The sequence below is a fragment of the Giraffa tippelskirchi genome, chromosome 10, assembly GCF_054371585.1.
Source record: "Giraffa tippelskirchi isolate mGirTip1 chromosome 10, T2T-mGirTip1v1.2.pri, whole genome shotgun sequence".
Lineage (NCBI taxonomy): Eukaryota > Metazoa > Chordata > Mammalia > Artiodactyla > Giraffidae > Giraffa > Giraffa tippelskirchi.
The window spans coordinates 111,706,926-111,720,153 of NC_137284.1; the positions used below are offsets into that span (position 1 = coordinate 111,706,926).

The 13,228-nt window shown below is 45.9% G+C and overlaps 1 protein-coding gene across 1 annotated transcript in view; it reads right to left on the reverse strand.

Annotated features, from left to right (window-relative positions):
* WIPF3 (WAS/WASL interacting protein family member 3) overlaps positions 1–13,228 on the reverse strand; it is a 79,013-nt gene that overhangs the window by 7,027 nt on the left and 58,758 nt on the right. Inside the window, exons 5-7 of the mRNA XM_081534847.1 lie at positions 11,208–11,963; positions 7,377–7,526; positions 6,319–6,420 (exon numbers count right to left, since the gene is read on the reverse strand). Of these exons, the coding sequence (XP_081390973.1) occupies positions 6,319–6,420; positions 7,377–7,526; positions 11,208–11,963 (1,008 nt within the window). The remainder of the gene's footprint in view (positions 1–6,318; positions 6,421–7,376; positions 7,527–11,207; positions 11,964–13,228) is intronic.

Sequence of the window (13,228 nt, forward strand, 5' to 3'; positions counted from 1 at the left end):
ACTGCACACAGAACAGCCTGAGTGACCATTGTTGCTCCCTCCTGGTAACCAGATGGCACCTCTTTCCCCAGTTATTAACACGGCTGTGTGTCCAGGGCTGGTGGCTACAGAGCAGCCGAATATGAAAGACTTCTCTGAACAGTGGGGCTTAAACAAGAAAGTCTACTCCTGGGTGGGAGGAGCAGTGGCCTGAGGGCCACACTGGCTTCCAACTTTATTTTTTGTCATTTGTAAATCAGGCCAGCCTTATACTTTTCCTCTGACACAGAGATATTTTCATGTGTTAAAAAAAATTTTGTTCTGTAGCCAACCAACAAGAGGCTAAATACTGCAGGGCTTGGAAAGTATCCAGAAAGGATTTACAAACTTGGCTGGCCATCAAAGCTGGGTCTCTTGGAGGGTCTCCCAGAACGCCTCCCAGTCTTGGAGTGCAATTCCAGGGGCTGGATGAGGAGAAAACAGACTCCTTGGAGAGGCAGATCTAACTGTCAGCTCTGGGCCAACTCGATCTCTCTGAGGTAGGGTCCACATGGCATCAGGTGGAAAGTAGCAGTTATGGCACAGAGAATCACATTGTGTATCTGAAACAAATGGGATGCTGCATGTCCTGGCCTCATGTGCAGAGAAGGAATACTGATTGGACCATGACACGAGAGGCAGATGGTTACATGCAATCAAAACACAACGCTTTGTGACTGGAAACATTCCACTGGCAACGCTAACCAACTCTTTGCAACTCCATGGACTGTAGCTTGCCAGGCTCCTCTGTCCATGGGATTCTCCAGGCAAGAATACTAGAGTGGGATCTCCAGGGGATCTTCCTCACTGAACCTGGGTCTCCTGTATTGCAGGCAGATTCTTTACTGGCTGAGCTGCCAGGGAAGCCTATCTGTATGACACAGATGTTAAATGGAACGGTAGTTTCTGTTTCCCTTCCTATCTCAAAGCAGCTCAACAAATTTATGAAGCGAGATGCCAAACAGAAGAGGATGCTCTTACTAGATGATTCCAGTGCAGCCTGTGGGGATGTAGGGTGCCCTCAGCTGTATTCCCCAGGGGCCTGTATGTTCTGTGACCTGTATGTCATATGATTACTTACCAGAGGGTTAGCCAAAATAATTGGGCTTCCCTGGGAGTAGTTGTTTTTCTATCTTTTAAAAACAAGTAAAACATTCTGTTAAAAATATATTTATCCAGAAAGATGTTGATGTGAACTCTAAAAAGCAACCTGGAGTCCTCATTTTCCCTTTTGAATACAGAACCACTGAGTATGCAGCTCCCTTTCTAATGTCAGGTGCATCCTTTCCTCTCAAGTGAGCCGAGGGCACATGCGGGGTGGGGTTGGGGGTGTCTCCCTAGGTCCCTGCATGGAGACCCCTCACCTGAGAAGGCATGGAACCCACCCTTGGTTTGGTTCTATGCTGTTCCGGTATGTCAGGCAGCCTGCCCATGTCAAGAAGAAGCCTCAGGCTCTCCTAGCTGATGTGGAACAAAGAACCGCAACTTGAGCCCTGGTTTTGCCACCAGCTGCGACCATGAGCAGGTCACCTTACTTCTGCCTTGGTTGCTTCTGCTCACCTGGAAGGAACTGGGCTGGAAAACCTCACAAGGCTTTCCTTGCTCTAATGCTGGAAGCCTCTCACAGCCTCTAACGAAAGGACATGACGCATTTCACTGGACATGATAATTCTAGTATCTGCCAGAGCTAAGCCTTAGAAACTGCATATCTGGCCTCTGCTCTCCTCCCTGGCTGTCACTGCCACAGTTGACGTTGGTCTCAGGGACCCACCACCCCATCTAGAGAACTTACAGAGTCACTCTATACACCATAGGGCCTCACTTCCTCCTTGGGCACTCAGACCAGGGGTGGGCTTAATCATCGACACTCGCCCCATAATTTGGCATTTTAAAATTAGTTTTAATGATTTTTAAAAGTAATGCATATTTATTTTAGAACACTTGAACAAAATAGTGAAGCATGAGGAAAATAAAAATCACCCAACATTCCGTGACTAGGGGATAACCAGTCCTAACACTGTAGTGGATGTATTTCTAGCTTCTTCTCTCTTTTCTTTCTTTGTTCCAGTTCTCCCTCTCCATATAAGTTCATGAAACAATTTCTTTTTAAAATTAATTTAGGTTTTCTTAAAAGTTGTTTTTTTTTTTTTTTGATGTGGACCACTTTTTAAAGATTTCCTTGAATTTGTGACAGTACTGCTTCTGTTGTTTATACTGTTTTTTTTTTTGGTGTGAGGCCTGTGGGATCTTAGCACTGACCAGGGATCAAACCTGTACTCCCTGCATTGGAAAGTGAATTCTTAACCACTGGACCACCAGGGAAGCCCCTAGGTTTTACTTAATGTAATTTTAGTATACTGGGTTGTTTTGTTTTTCTTCTTAAGGTTGCATTGACATTTTCCCATGTCACTAAATATTCAATAGCACTATTATAATAGATGCAGAACATTCCACCCAGTGGCTCTGCCCTAATTTATTTTACTCATTGCTGGAAATGCGTGTTGTTTTCAAATTTCTTCTGTAAATGGTTTAGCAATATATTAGAATATATGTGTGTGGATTTTTTTTATTGATTAATTCAACAAGTATTTCTTGAGTGCCTGGCCCTAGTGGCTCAATGGTAAAGAACTCCCCTGCCAATGCAAGAGATGTGGGTTCAATACCTGGGTCAGGAAGATCCCCTGGAGAAGGAAATGGCAACCCACTCCAGTATTATTGCCTGGAAAATCCCATGGACAAAGAAGCCTGGTGGGCTGCAGTCCATGGGGTTGCAAAGAGTCAGACAAGACTTAGCGACTAAACAAAAACAAGTGCCTGTCCCCATGCTGGGAGCTGACAATAGCGCAGTGAATAAAAATCGATATTATCCTAGCCCTCCAGAGCCTTACATTGTATTTGGGAGATAGACAGGAGACAGTAAATATATAACATGTCAGGAGGTGATGCATGCTTTGAAGAAATGATAAGGCAGCATAAAGAGAATGACAGGAAGGGCTGCTATTTTATCCGGAGTGATCATCAGGGAAGACCACACGAAGGGATGTGGTCACCAGTAATAATCAGGCGTGGCTAAGATAAGCACACTAGGCCAGAGGTCCTTACTACCCAACTGCCCTCCGTAAAAGCTGAAAGAAATACCCTGGCACAAGCATTGTCTTCTGATTCTCTTAGTATTGGGACATCTAATTCTTTGATTTTATGGTGTGAACCACATCGAGCTGTTAGTTACTGCAGTGTCTGGTGGAGAAGTTTCTCTGCTAATAGATATAATGGTAGCCAGTTTTGCTATAAGTATAAAGTAAATGTATTTTAGAAAAAGAGTTGGGCCACAATGAGATACAGCTTCATACCCACAAAGATGGCTACAAACAAAACAAAACACCAAGATCAGAAAATAACGAGTGTGGGTGATGATGTGGAGAAACTGGAAACTGTGTACGCTAATAGGAATGTAAAAGGGAAACAGTATGATAGTTCCTCAAAAAATTAAAAATAGAATTACCATGTCATCCAATTCCACTTCTGAGTATATACGCCAAAGAATTGAAAGCAGGGTTTCAAAGAATTATTGGTACACTCGTGTACATAGCAGCATTGTTCACAACAGCCAAAACATAAAAGTAACCCAAGTGTCTATTGATGGACAAACAGATAAACAAAATGTGATAAATACATACAATGCAATATTATTCAGTCTGAAAAAGGAAGGAAATTGTGGCATGCTACAGCATGGATGAACCTTGAGGCCATTATGCTAAATGAAATAAGCCACTATCAAAAAGTCAAATATAGCATGATTCTACTTATATGAGGTACCGAAAGTAGTCAAACGCATAGAACCAGAGAACCAGAAAGTACAACAGTGGTTGCCAAGGGCCTAGGGGAGGGGAGAATGGGGAACTGTTTAATGGGTATAGAGTTTCAGTTTTGTAAGATGAAAAGAGCTCTGGAAATTGGTTGTACAACAGTGTAAATGCATTTCACACTACTGGACTGTATACACAAAAATGGTTAAGATGGTAGATTTCATGTTATCTATTTTTTAAACCACAATTAAATGTAAAGAAAAAAGGAGTTGGGGTGAAAACAGTCAATCAGCCACTTTCCCAGTGAACTGACCATGATGAGGACAGTTTGGCTCGGAACACCAGAGTGAAATTTTATATTTCAGTGTCTGTCTGTCCTCTCTTCCTTCACCAACACGTGACTCTCTCAAGAATAGGTCAAGGGGATCGTTTATCTAAATCTCTCCAGTGCTAAGGGCCTTAATAAGTATCTGTCCATACGATGATGACTTCACTCTTACTATCGTCATTAAAGTTAATGAATATTTGTGAGCTCTGCATTTTCCCAAAGATTCCTAGTGATAGGGTTTTGCACTTTCTTTTTATTGTGGTAAAATACATATAATATAAAATTTGCCATTAACAACATTTAATATATTCCCATGGTTGTGCAGCCATCACCACTATCTTGTTGCAGAACATTTTCATCAGCCCCAAAGGAAACCCATACCCATTAGCAGTCACTCCCCATTCTCCATACCCTCCTGCCCTTGGCAACTGCTAAATCCACTTTCCGTCTTTGGATTTGTCTATTTTAGGTATTCTGTATCAGTGGAATCCCACAGTATGTGGCCTTTATGTCTGCTTCTTTCACTTAGCATAATGTTATCAGGGTTCATCCATGTTGTAGCATGTATCACTGCTTCATTCCTTCTTACTGTCCAATAATATTTCACTGCATGGATCCACCACATTTGGTTTATCTATTTACCATTTGATGGGCATTCAGGTACTTTTCACCTTTTGGCTATTGTGAATAGTTATGACTATCTGTCAGATATCTTGTTTGAACACCTGCTTTCAATTCTTTGGAGTGGAATTGCTAGGTGATAAGGTAATTCTGTTTAGTGCATTTTAAAAAACAATTTAAAAAACTGGACAAAGTCATCTACTAAAGAAAGAAACGGCTCATCCTTGCAGAGTGGAGACAGGGAAGACAGCACTGAAAGCACTAACCCTTAGGGTGTTTGTGTGCTGTGTGTCAGGAGGACAGAGAGAAAGCTGGCAAGCAGGCAGAGACAGAGCTCCAGAAATGTCACAAAAGAGCATGGAAATAGCCTCATCTGATGGAACCAAAGTCATCTCCCAGACCATGAAGACCTCTAATCTTGGGTTACAGGTCAGTGGCAGAAATACAAGAGGAAAACTGTAAGAAGAAATGTAATCAGATAAGCATGAACTGTATCAGGCTCACGCTCACATAATTAACAAGGTTCTCTCCGCAGCTCCCAGGAATGGCAGGGACACGCTCATTTAATTGTGCTAGGAGGCTCCTGCAGTATTTCATGCCCACCAATGCCACATCAATCCCAAAGCATATCTTCTTTTTGAAATGGCAAATGCCCTTTCTGGTCTGTAGGATGTCCATTCATGAGTAGGTTGGGTTTATTTTTTAACTACTACTTCTTGATCACCAGGAGATTATTCTGGTGTGGGCACTGATTTGAACATTTCTCTGAAAGGAGAGGATCACAGCACAGATTGCCACCTGTATACCCTGGTGAGCTGTGTGGGGTAAAGCTTTTCTTCTCTTCTCAGGGATAAGGCTAGTTACCATGGGCTCCAAATGTAGCCAACTTGGATTAGAATTTACTAGAGCCTGAAGGTTGAAGAACTACACAGCACTTATGAGAAAGGCTATATAACAGAAAGATTTTTAAAACTCTTTTCTAGTGATTTAGGGCAGAGATTAGCAAAATACAGCCAGCAGACCAAATGCAGCCAGTGCCTGCCTTCCCAAATAAAGTTTTACTGGCAGACAGCAATGCCCATTTCTTTATGTGTTGTCTATGGCTGCTTTCATGTCAAAACAGCAGAGTTGAATTGTTGTGATAGAGACCAGATGGCCAGCAGAACCTCAGACATGTCCTCTCTGGCCCTTTAAAGAAAATATTTGCTAATCTCTGGCTTAGGATAAGGCTCTGATGACCTGCAAAGCTAGTTCCCACTCCTGACCTCACCCCTCAGCTTCAGACCTGAGTACTCCCTGCTCAACCTGGTCCAGGTCGCCTCTACCTTGCAGCCCTACAGGCACGTCCACTTGCCCTGACTGGTAACCTTATCTCTGCCTGAAACCAGCTCCTTTCCTGCTCCTTCTTCTTGGTGCCACATCATCCACCCAGGCCCAGGTAGATACTCAGAGTTCCTTTGTATAGCCTGTGGCCTGTCAGTGCACCCAAGCACCTAATTCTGGAGGGTCAGGGAAAACCAGGAGTCTTAGCGAGGTGGTACTTACTTCTGGGGATCTTGCTGGGGTAAATCTTCTGACAGGGTTTATACTCATCTGGAGGAGGAAAATCTTCCATGGAATGGAATGTGAATTTAGATTCAAAGTCATCTGCACACAAGGGAAATCACAAGATAACTCTCATTACTATGATGATCCAAGTTTTAATAATTCCAGGAGCAAACAGGTTTGTCTGCTCAGTGCAAGGTTTTAATGGCAGGGCTATTCCCTTCTAAGACATTCATTCACCTCTTAACTTTTACTATTAATAGTTATCTGGGACAAGGGGGAATCAGGACAAGTGGAAGTCACAGACTCTTCCCATCATCCACCCAACTTCCTTCAACCAATGTCTTAAGGAAGCTTCCAAAGGGAGCAGAAGTGCCACAGGCTTATCCAGGGCCCACAGTCAGAGGCGGGGAACCTGGCAGCAACAAAGGCCCAGCTAAGTCCCCATGGCCTGCAGTCCTTCCTGTTTTCCTGAGGAGGACTCTAGGTGGGGTGGAGAGGGCTGGACAGAAGAGGAGTCTTCAGCCTGGCTGGTGGGAAGGAGCCCAGCCTGTGTCCAGTTGGGGATCAGGGCTTCCCAAAGCAAATGGGTTCTGCCATGAGCCCCCGAGGGCAAGCGGAGAAGGGTCTTGTGGCTCTTTTATGAGTTGAGTCCTTGTTTTGTAATCTAGGTTTTGGGTGTGACAGTAGCTCAGCCCACAAAGGGGTCCAAAGATTTTTGGTTACACCTGACCCCAGATGACTTTCCTTCCTAGTTCCACAGCTTTGCCTTAATTGTTCCTCTGCTGGTGGGCCTCCCATCCATCCTCTCACCTTGTGCAAATCAGTCTATCAGGCTTATGTCTGATTTCTCCATGGAGACAGGTGTGCATGCGTGCGTGCACACACACACGCGTGAGCATGCACACACACACACACAGAACTTAAATGTTGGTTTTCTTCTCTCTCTGTAGTCTCAATCAGAAGACTGGGGAGTAGATTCTGGACCCCCTCTCCCAGAAAGCCTCAAAAGAAACCCTATTTAACACAACCTGTAGGTTGTTCTTCACTCCACTCACCAATGATGTTCAGGCTTCCATTCCGTAGCTGACCTCCAGGCTGCTGGGTCGGGGTCCAGGCTGGGGCCTGCTGGCTCCTGCTGGAAAGCTCAGTGGTGGGTGACCTTGCAGGAGGTGCTGGGGGTGGGTTGAGTTTTCCCCCACCGGTCCCTGGCAGAGAACATGACGGTGTATTCAGATACAGGACTTTCAGATGGAAGATGCTAGGATGGTGGATGCTATAACCTTCTGGGAGAGGTGAGGTATTGAGATCTTTGGGTGTAAGATGATACAATGATGAAAAGGCAGCCTCTCGAGCCAACCTTCTTGGGACTGAATCCCAGTCCTCCTGCTGGAGTAATAACACCACTTCTTTGTGCCTCAGTTTCCTCATCCATAAAATGGGAATAATAATATATATACACATTCTTGGGCTTCCCTGGTAGCTCAGATGGTAAAGAATTCACTTGCAATGCAGGAGACCCAGGTTTGATTCCTGGGTCGGGAAGATCTGCTGGAGAAAGGATAGGCTACCCACTCCAGTATTCTTGGGCTTCCTTGGTGGCTCAGCTGATAAAGAATCCACCTGCAATGTGGGAGACCTGGGTTCGATCCCTGGGTTGGGAAGATCCCCTGGAGAATGGAAAGGCTACCCACTCCAGTATTCTGGCCTGGAGAATTCCATGGACTGTATTAAGCGAGTTGATTTAATTAAAGTGGCAGGTAGTAGGGGCTCAATGAATATTAGCTGCTATGATAGTATCAATCCTTGTCATCAAATGGTACAGCCCAAAGAAGTGAAGATACTGCACAATCCTATGCAAGGGAAGGACTCTCTATAGGTGAGACTCGGGGTGGGGCTAGATGAGCAGGCTGTTGGGGGCTTGCTCCTGCCTCCGCGTTTCTGCTCACGCTGATTCTCCTGCACTTTAGTCCCTTGTTTCTCCTTCCAGTTAATTTAAAACCTACCTGGCCCCCAGAGCCCAACTCAAATCCCACCTACTTCATCAATTCTTCCCTGATGATCTCCTTTGCCAAGATTTCTTTGCATGACTCATTTGGCAGTTAATAACCTGCTGCCTTGGCACATCAACTCAGGTACTCGACTCTTCACTTTGCTCTTGAAGTGATGACAACTGCACCATTATTATCTGTGCCAAGATGTTCACAAGTACAACTTCCTACTCTTCCCTGTGGTTGGCCTGAAGCAGAAATTACCCTCATGTTGTTCATGGAAAGCCAAGTTTCATGTCCAAAGACACAGTGGAAGAGGCCAGGCAAGCACCCATTCCTGGCGTCAGGTTTGCAGCTCTGGGGCCTGTGAAGGCCCAGCGCTGAAGCTGGCCTCCCCACGGCTATCGGTGCACCTCACCCCTCAGCTCCACCCTCTGCCTTTCCCTTTCTCAGTCTCCCTCCTGTTCCTTGCTAGCCTTCGCTTCCTCTGTACCAGGATCCATTAGGATTTACTTGTTCCCACAAGGGGACTAAAGAGGATAAGGGGCTGTGGACCCCTCTTCTGGGTGAGAAGCTGCCTCTCCACTTGGTCAGAGAGAAGGAGGTCAGGCTGCTGAGCCCCTAGCTACCCCTCTCCCCAGGCAAAGCACTCCAGGCATACTTCCTCACTTGGTGTGTATGTATAACAATTCTTTGTGAAAGGTGTTATTGTTACTATTTCCATTTGTCAAATTAAAAAAAGCAAGGTTCAAGGACATTAAAAACAGAAGTGGGTGGGAAGGCAGGATTTGAACTCAGATCTCTCTGAATCTAAAGCACTGATTTTTTTCACCCCATCTTAAACATTTACGAATCATGAGCCTCAGAAGGGGCTCACTAGTACTAATGCTGGACATTATGATAGTCAGTTGAAAAGAGAATGATTAAAATCTTATTTCTTGTGATCAAAAGCCTTAAAAATATTCTTGTTTTTTGTACCAGGAACTCCCTTTCAGGAATTTATCCTTTAAAAAATAAATCTAAAATGTAGACTACAATTGCTATAAATGTATCTCCTGCAATATTATTTGTAATAACAAAAAATGAAATCAACTTAAATATCTTACACTAGAAATATGGTACATATCAATTATCATATTAATATGCTTATAGATACATTTTAACAATTTCACAAATATCAAATTACATCAAAATTGTTTTTAATATTATATTAAATAAAAACAGAATAGAAAATAGTATATACAAAATCATATTAACCATGTAAATATATAGGTATGTTAAGAAAAAAAAAGAAACACATCCAAATACGATAGTTTTTACTTCTGGGTGATGTTATTATGGGTGATTTCATTTTTTTATATTTGCTCTTCAATAAGCTTGTATTATTTTTAATTCAAGGATATATATTTAAGAAGCTTTCGGCATCAAAAGATTTTCTGCAGATTCAAAGATACAGAGAACAAACTGGTGGTTACTGGTAGGGAGGGGTGGGGGCAGGGCAAGACAGGGGAAGGGGATTAAGAAGTACACACTACAAGGTATAAAATAAATAAGACACAAGGATGTAATGTAGAGCTCAGGGAACATAGCCAGTATCTTATAGTAACTTTAAATGAAGTATTCTCTATAAACATATAGAATCACTATGTTGTACACCTGAAACTAATATAACATGGTAAATCAATTATACTTCAATTAATAAAAAGAATGTCTTCTCAAAAAATAATTTTTTCTGAAAAATCAAGGAATATGAGTCTTTGTGTATAATTGTAGATATATGTTGGGCTATGTGTGTGGATGTGGGTTTTGATGAGTGTGTGCATATATTTATGAGTGTGTGTGCGTGGGGGGAGCGGGGTGCTTCCCCTATGGCTCAGCGGTAAAGAATCTGCCTGCAATGCAGGAGCTGCAAGAGACGTGAGTTCGATCCCTGGGTCGGGAAGATCCTCTGGAGGAGGGCATGGCAACCCACTCCAGTATTCTTGCCTGTAGAATCCCCATGGACAGAGGAGCCTGGTGGGCTACAGTCTATAGGGTCGCAAAGACTCAGCATGCATGAGTGTGTGTGTGTGTGTGTGTGTACATGGGTGTGTGAGAATGTGTAGTGTGCTTTCCATTTAGAAAGACACCAAAGGTGACTTAAGCCTCATCACTTCATGGAAATCATAGTCATGGAGCATGTATATTCAATACAGATCATCGCTGCTGGAAACATGAAGGGATTATTTTTAAAGTTTGGCTGAAAATATGGACCCTCAGTTTTCCTGAGTCAGCTGGAGAACCTGCCGAAAACATGGCAGAATGCTAAACTAATCTACTCAGGATCAATGAAAATCCTGGCTGGGAGCCAGACTATAATAACTCAGACACAAATTACACAGGGGCGCTCCTTCTGGAAACGATTGCACTTACAGCTGTCCCACACTAGGGAATGGTGATAGTAAAAACAAATAAACTTTTATAGATCTCACTGTTCCGACAACTGCATGAGGGGAGAATTATTGCTATGCCCATTTCACAGATGAAAAGGAAGCACAGAGAGGCTGAGGAATCGCCCTAGGTCACACAGCTAGTTGTGGCAAGGTGATTAAGGCCAGAATCCCTAGCCTGTGGTCTGCACCATCTTGGATAAGTCTTCCAGCCTCCCCTACCCCGGTTTCCTGTCTCTAACCTGAATATCTCAGCATAAAGTCCCATAAAACAAGTTTTTCTTGTGCTCCACAGGGCAATGAACAGGTCTGTTCTGAAACAAAATTCAGTTAAGACGTCCTGAGGTTTCCCCAAGTGGGCCACAGGTGCAGGCCTCTGGGAGTTCCCTAGCACCTCCAGAGCTGCTGCCAATGGTCATAAAAATGATCCTCCGACACGACCACCCTGGACCAGAACAGCAGTGCTTACCGGGGCCTCGGCCCGGCCTCTTCTTCTGCAGGAATGGCTGAGATCCCGGAGGGGCTGGCGGCGCCGGCAAGGCCTGCCCGCTGGGCTTGGGTGGCTGGGCCTGGAAGCTGGGGGACTTGGGGGGCAGCGGGGGTGGAACTTCACCGCTGCTGTTAGCACTTGGCAAAGGGGGCGCAGGCAAAGAGGATCTGGGGGTGCATGAGGCGTAAAGGGGGAGTGGAGGTGGCGGGGGCGGTGGGGCGGGAGGCTCCCTCACATCTTGGGCCGGGCTGGCAGCATCCGCATTGAGCCCGGGGTGCCCACAAGGAGGGAGGAGAGGGAGCGGGGGCGGGATGGGCGGTAGGTGCAAGGGGGCTAGCTGAGGCTTCGCTGCCTTGTCACTGGGACCCAAGGCCGGGGGCGGCGGGGGTGGGGGCGGCGGGGGTGGCGGGGGAGGAGGGGGCGGTGTGCAGAGCAGAGGCGGTGGAACCACCGGGGGGCTTCCTTTGGTCGGTGGGCCAGGTGGGGACACCAGCGGAGCTTTGACGGGGGAGGACGGGGGCAGCGGTGGGGGTAGGGGCGGGGGCGGAGGGGGCGGGGTGGGAGGAGGTGGGGCGGGCATGCTGGGGCGAGGAGGGACCGCCCTGGCCGTGCCATGCCCCTCAGAGGCGTTGCCTAGCCTGGGGGACGCAGGGGGGTTGAACGGGCCGCTGATAGTCTTGGTGGGAAGCCGTGGAGAAGGCGCTCGGGAGCCAGGGCCCTGGCCGGTCTTGCCACCTGAAAGTGAAAGAGTTCTGAGTTAGCTCAGCGGGTAGAACTGGGAGAAACCCCAGGGTGTGCGCCATAGTGAGGGGCTCTGTCCAGCAGGACCTCAGTGAACTGCATGGTGGTCATTCTCTTCGCGCGTGTCCACTGGAGGCTGAAGGTGTAGCAGCTGTCACACAGGAGGGCCAGCCCAAGGCCCTTGCCTGAAGAAACACACTCTCCTGTGAGACAAGCCCAGCTCCAGCTGCCAGACTGCTGTTGAGGCACCAGCTCCCTGTTGTAACCCACCTCCACCCTCTGACCAGGATGTAGGGCTGCCCCAACCTCCTTCACCCTTTCTCCTCTCAAGGCCACCCTCACACTCATCCCGTTATTTTCTAGGCCAGTCAGCCTGCATCTGCGGGTGTGCCATCCAAAAGCTCCTGAGGAGGGAGGTTTTCCTCACTCCAGCATTTTGTGAACGTGGACTTTGTTTCTGTATTGAGAGAAGGAGATTCAAGATTCTCTGAATATACTAGGCGATTGGAAAGCCAGTGGGAATACACCCTGCCTTGGGGATCCAGGTCCAATGACCTTGAACCTCTCAGTTCCATGCCCTCTGGAAACTCAAAGATCTCTTTACCAAGGGCTTTTGCCCATTTCTAAGCGGCTCGCTGTCTCCTGATCTCCTGGCTTTCTTACCCTGTAGATCCTTCACCACATCAACCCCAACTTGAAATCCAATGCCAACAGCAACAACAACTTGCTCACAGTAAACATTTGTGTTTGGTGGATGTCATGGAAGACTCGGGTGGAGGGTGCTCCCCGGCTGGGGCCTCCTCACTCTTTGCACACCCTTTCACCCTACTTGCCACTTCTCACCCTTTTTTCCCTGTCATTCCAAAGAGAAAAAAGTCCCTCTCCTTGTTTACTGCACAAAAGTTCTGCAGTCACTTAAATATGTCCTTGGAGTATCACTCTCCACTCAGGAGGCATATTAAGACATTTCTTCCAAATAAATACACTGCTTTCCCTAAAAGGAATTTTTGGGAATATATTTTTCCTATTCCAGCACCTGTATATTTTATAATCTCCATGAAAATATTCGGAAACCACTAGAAAACATGTTTGCTTCTCACACCTCCAGCTTCCTGGTGCTACAGAATAGGAAACACAGGTTTCATATCAAATTATAATGCCAGCAGCTGTTGGTGGTTGAGCTTTTCAGTCTCTGAGTCTCCAGTGTGTTTACCGAACCAGGTGCTAAAAGTACTTGGTGCCAAAAGTCAGGCCAGTCA